The sequence below is a fragment of the Conger conger genome, chromosome 3 (assembly GCF_963514075.1).
Source record: "Conger conger chromosome 3, fConCon1.1, whole genome shotgun sequence".
NCBI lineage: Eukaryota > Metazoa > Chordata > Actinopteri > Anguilliformes > Congridae > Conger > Conger conger.
This window is the reverse complement of record NC_083762.1, coordinates 57,220,220-57,226,219: the sequence shown is the minus strand read 5'-3', so window position 1 is coordinate 57,226,219 and position 6,000 is coordinate 57,220,220. Positions and strand designations below refer to the sequence as shown.

The 6,000-nt window shown below is 49.6% G+C and overlaps 1 protein-coding gene across 1 annotated transcript in view; it reads left to right on the top strand.

Moving 5' to 3' along the window:
- The first annotated feature begins 2,485 nt into the window (after nt 1-2,485).
- The window catches only part of tsc22d1 (TSC22 domain family, member 1), a 51,149-nt gene continuing 47,634 nt past the window's right edge, over nt 2,486-6,000 (top strand). Inside the window, exon 1 of the mRNA XM_061236478.1 lies at nt 2,486-5,367. Within this exon, the coding sequence (XP_061092462.1) occupies nt 3,122-5,367 (2,246 nt within the window). The 5' untranslated portion in view covers nt 2,486-3,121. The remainder of the gene's footprint in view (nt 5,368-6,000) is intronic.

The window sequence follows — 6,000 nt, the reverse complement described above, 5'->3', positions numbered from 1 at the left end:
TTAAGAGTGTTTACAAAATGAAAGCAGAGTCTAGTGTATAAATTGGCTATTATTGTTCTGGCAGTACAATGGCACTCTGTGTGTGCTTTTTGTTGCAGAGTGGCAGTGTGATTTAAAGCTGCTGACAGCACCAGACGCTTACATTGCAATCAGCTTCAGCTCCTGCAGTCTCTCTCTCTCTCTCTCTCTCTCTCTCTCTCTCTCTCTCTCTCTCTCTCTCCTCCATCCCTCTCTCTCTCCTCCATCATCTCTCTCTCACTCTCTCTCCTCCATCATTTATATGGTTGGGTACAGCCTGTCTTATGTACCCAGTCTGAACACTGTCTGCCAATTATAAGAGATCCACACTTATTTTGGAGGCAGAGGAATTCATCTCATGCTTACTGTCATGCTACTCCTAAAAAAACATTTTTGAAAAACCCTTTTCTAAACCCTTTTACTTTATCAACATAAATCTAAGTATGAAACAGCATGAATTAGGATAGCTTTCAAATACCAACGCAACAGTTTGAAAAACATTTATAAAAAAATAATGGGTCTGTAGCACAACAATTATTTTTACAATTATCCTTGCATAGTAAGAAACTACTCTGCTGCACTCAAACTAAAGAAAGATTTAAGAATGAACTTTATGGGTGCGCCTCCTATACAGTCACACAATGTATGTGATTATCTATAAGAGGTGTGTTCAAATGCTGCCCTGTAGGTACTCAGCCCTGCTGGTATTTTTTGGGCTCCACCCCCTTAGTGGCTGTTTGCTGCTATCTTTGTTATTGTAACGATTCTGGTGGCTGCTACTGCTATTGCTACTCTGTTCAGTTCAGTAACTTGTTTTCCTGTTTACATGGCTCTCACTGCCCAGTCATAATATGATCCCCCCGTGACAGTCTGCCCTCCATGACAGCCCATCAGTCCATCACAGCCAACAGTGAATTGGATAAAATAGAAATCTCTGGAAAGTAAATTGGTGGAGGCACACAGCAAAGATCCAGCACAGATGCGTTGACTGGGGCTTGACTGCAAGGTTTCCAGCGACTACTATGACAAAGGCTGTATTCATGTGCAGCAGTATACCTTTTCTGATCTGATCAAAATGTAGACTGATGTTTTATTTCTGTTGTAAAGAAAAGGTTGTTGGAATTAATCTGTTATTTTACTGATATTTGGAGATTTTCCTTATTGACTCTTAGGTACTGTTTAATTTTCTTGATATATTTGATTGATGTACTGTTTTGTAATTCTTTGCAGTAAACACAACTTGGTTTGAAGGTTTCAGGGCAATAATATGCAAGGCCTGCAAACTTTTGGGAAAATATACACATTTCTTCATTATGCATATGTCTACAATGTGTAAACACCAAGGATTTAGATTTCCATTTTTACTGAAGATGCAGCAGTGTTTTTTTGTGGAAAAAAATATTGGTTCTGCTGTACATAGCAGTATGCAGGACCATTTTGTGTGTGGGCTTCTCTTTGATCCTATGTGTTCTGTAAATATACTAATCTGGTTGAGGATATGTTTATGCGCTCATATTTGCAATTTTCTGCATTTAGCTGGGTGTACTTTTGTTTTCTGAGCCCAACCCATAAACATTACCCTGCTGAAGAATACAGCATAGATCAGTTAAGATGGTTATACCTGTGAAAAGCATGCTGGAATCAGCTGGTCTAGAATGACCTGTTTGATGTACAACCATCTTAATATAATCTTGACAAAACTTGTCAACCAGGACAGATATTTTCATTAGCCTATCAAATTGACCAAGCTTGTCAAAGAGTTGGATCAGCATACAACAAAATTAACCAGCGTGGAACGTATGCCTTTTAAAACTTTTCAGCAGGGTATGAGGTATTTTATGAATAAATAAAAACATGTTTAAATGTTGACAAAGTGCTTTTTTCAACACAAAAAACACTACATTAAGATAAATAAACTGCTTGTTAAAATCCTGGGATTTAAATTGTGGAAAACCAGCACAGACAGAGAACCCCAGGACCGAGTTAGAGAAATTCTTCGACATGGTTGATGCTACCGAAGACAACGCCCTTGCGAGACTAGCAGGCACAGATGTGATGAGAGTAATCGATTCATCATCCGCCAAACTCTGATTCTGTAAGCTATTCAAAATGAGAACCTCAGTTAAACGCGACAAAGTCCGCCTCTCGTCATATCGCAGAATAGGTGACTGACATGCACATTAAATACATATAATATTGCTAAATGACAAACGTCAACGCAGTACATTTCAGGAGCTTGTGTGAGCTCGGCAAATTTCGTTGAGGACTCGTTTTTATTCGATCATTGACACGACCTCTCGATACTTTCCGGGAAATTTCGTGTTTGTTCGAGGCTTTCCAACCATTCCCTCCTCCTCTCCAGAGGGCTTTATGTCTGGCTGTTTATAGGGTGTCAGTGAGCATGCGCCATCGCCATGTTAGCAAGTCCGCCTCCCCCTTCGGCTCGTCACTCAGTCGGAGAGGAATAGCTAACAAGCTAACCAGCAACACTACAATAAGGTGGCCGGCGAAAGGTCCCGTGAGAGGTATACAGAAAACATTGGATTAAAAACTAAGTAACGAGGCATGGATTAATCACTTGGCGTCAAAATCAAATGGAAGATATTCTACCAAGGGAAACTGTTCATCGGCCTGGGATTGTTTCATTTCGTGAAGATAAGAATTTTCAAATAATGCGACTCAGTGCCTGGCAGTGATGGAGGTGATCTGTCGGCGTACTAGTGGTGAATGTATTGTATTATCTAACTGTGTCGTTGTCATTAGAATATATTGAAATATTTATATATAGGCTTATAAATAATACATGAAACGGAATGTTGAACTGCGTTTAAGAGCACCCATAACAACAAGCACCTGATAGCTAGATAGCGAGCCAGCTAACGTTAGCTAGCATTACAGGCTCACAGACGCCTCGCTTAGCATAAGCCTGCTAGCAAGCATTTTCAAAGGGGAAAGATTGAATTGAAATTTATGGCATTTGGGTGCTGTTATTAGGTGTTGCGCAAAGTTTTGCTGTCGCGCCAATAATTGTCACTACGATTATAACGTTACTTTTTATCGGATTTTACAACTCGGTCACTAACTACCCCTGGAATTTTACAAAATGCATCATTCCGAATCTACCGGAGACTCCGCAGGCATTAGGAAGATGGCGCACCCGGCAATATTTCCTAGAAGGGGTAGTAACACCGGTAGCAGTAGTGCCTCTGCGTTGACAACGGCGGCTAATGCGAGCGTTAGCAATAATATAATTCCGAATGACGATTACCAGTCGCCTTTGGTGATACAGCCTCCACCACCGGCGGGATCGTCGTCCCCTGGGCCCCAGCATCACCCACAAAGCCTTAACCTCCTCTCCCAATCCCAGCTGCATTCCCAAACTCTCCAGGTCGGGGCTCAGATAAAAAAGAAGAGCGGTTTCCAGATCACGAGTGTTACGCCGGCCCAGATTTCCGTCAGCACAAACAACAGCATTACAGAAGACACTGAGAGCTGCGACGACTTGGACGAGTCGCACACGGAGGACCTGTCTTCGTCTGAGATCCTGGACGTGTCCCAGTCTCTGTCGCGGGCTACTGACATGGGGGGGGCGGAGAGGAGCTCCTCTGAAGAAACTCTGAATAACTTCCATGAGGCAGACACACCGGGTGCCCTGTCTCCCAACCAGCCCCCTCACCCACTCTCGCATGGGACTCAGCACGGGCCAATGGTGAACGGGACTGCAAATCATCACCCGCACCAGCAACATAGCCATATCCATCACCCCAACCTTGGGCATCGCCACCAAGTGCCCCATTCCCAGCCAACCTCCGGCTTACCAGTAGGGGGCGGTGTTTCTGTTGCTGGCACGTCCACCTTGGGGGCTTTATCCGGCGTCGCTCCAAAGTTCCAGACGGGTTTGGTGGCCGCCGCTGTGAATCCGCACACCAATAAACCTGCTGCCTTGGCTCAGCCTGTTGCCACATCATCCTCAGGTACGGGAACACTCTCTATGCCTGCGGCAGCGGCAGTTAACATGGTCAATCCCTCCATCAGCAAAGTTAGCGATGTGAATATGTTGCGGTCAACCGGCAGGGGCCCCTCCGCCGGTCCGCAGAACGCTAAAAGCATTAGCGCCGCCATGGATAGCAGCGGTCTGGGCGTAAACTCGATGCAGCAGCAAAGTGCGGTGCAGCCGGTTGCCATGACGACAGCCAGCGTCGCTCCCCCTGGTGTCGTGAGGCCTGGGTCGGGGGGTGTTGCTCCGTCCCCTGCCGCCATGACTCCTGCCCCGCCACAACAGGTTCCTGCCCCCACCTCTGCTCCCAACCCTCCTCCCGCCTCCACCAGCTCCCGCTTCAGGGTGGTGAAGCTGGACTCCAACTCCGAGCCGTTTAAAAAGGGGCGCTGGACCTGCGCGGAGTACTACGAGAAGGAGGCCCCGCCGCCGGCCGACGGCCTCAGGAGCGGGCAGCTGGCAGCCGAGGGAATGTGCGAACGCGAAGGCCCCGTCGCCACTCCCGGTCACCACGGCGACACCGCGGAAGCCCAGCAGGCCTTTCAGCAGCCGCCTCCGGGCGTCCAGAACCAACTCCTGGGTGCGCCCTGGCCGCACACCGTCCAGGACCCAGGCCTCCTGAAGTCCGCCGCGGCTCAGTCCGTTCCCACCGTGCCGGGCGTGGCGCTGCACCAGCAGGCCGCCGTCAACCAGGGAGGCCAGCAGACGGCTCCTGCTCCCCAGCATCAGATGGCGTACGCACTGGCAGGGCAGTCCGCTCAGGCGGGCTATGTCCCCTCCGCCCAACAGCCGCCGGCGCCTGCCCAGGCCATGGCGACCGTGCAGCCCGGGGTCCGAGTGCCGCAGCCACACCCGCCGGGCCACTTAGCGGCCGGGGCGGTTCCTCCGCCCGTAAGCGGCCAGCCTGCGGTTAGCATGCCCTCCGCCACGGCTCAAACCCTCCCCCAGGGTCTCCAGCAGCCTGCCCCCCAGGCTCAGGCCATTCCCCCCCAGGCCTCCAGCGCCACCCAGCCCCGCCCGACTCCGGTTCCTGTTCCTTCCGAGCAGCTGCTCCCGCCCAGGACTCAGTACCCGGGGAGCCAGCCTCCTCTTCCTGCCGCTTCGTCCACACCCATCGGCCTCCTGCTGGAACGCAAGCCCAGCCCCGCCCAGGCCCCACCGGCCTTCACCTCCACACAGCTGGAGGACTTCCTCTTTCAGCACCATTCCCTGCTCTCCCTGCCGAAGCTTGGGGCCGGAGAATGTGCCTCAGGGGCCCCAGGCCTGGAGGATGGCGGAGGGACCAGTGCCTTACCGGCCGGGGCCGGCCTGTTCCCCCTGAAGAGCCTGCCCATGGACGGAGAGGAGGATAGGTAAGAGCCTGTATTGCGTCGACATTTGTGGGTATGGTTTTCATTCCAAACTATCACTACACTGGCTGATTTCACCAATTAACACACCTTCAACCAGAGAGTAGGGAGCTAATTGGTAAAATCACCTGGGCAGTCTTTTGCCTAGTGGTGCTTGACTGGGACACAGAAGGGTTAGTGGTTCAAGCCCCAGTTTAGCCACAAAAAGATTAGTGCAGCTGTTGGGCCCATGAGCAAGGCCCTTAACCCCACATTACCCCTACATTGCTCCAGGAGGGATAGGCCCCTGCTTAGTCTGATCAATGTAAGTTTCTTTGGATAAAATCATTGGCTAAATGTCTGTAATGTAACTGGTGTAGTGAATGATTGGAATGGAAACCTGCGTGCTCTGTTGCACATGATTGAGCAACCCTGTTCGCTCTGTTAGCCTGTCGCTAACAGCACAGATTCTGCAAGCTAGCCAGATGCTCAACTCCTGTATTCAGTTGCTTCGGCTCTTCTCGGCTTTGGAACCGCAGGAGTTTCTGTTTGGTAGCAAGAGTTTCCAGCATCACAGTACACTGGAATCAAATTGGAATCTTTTGGCTTGACAGAAGAGACAACACTTTCACTGCAGAGAATATGGAGCTGAGTATC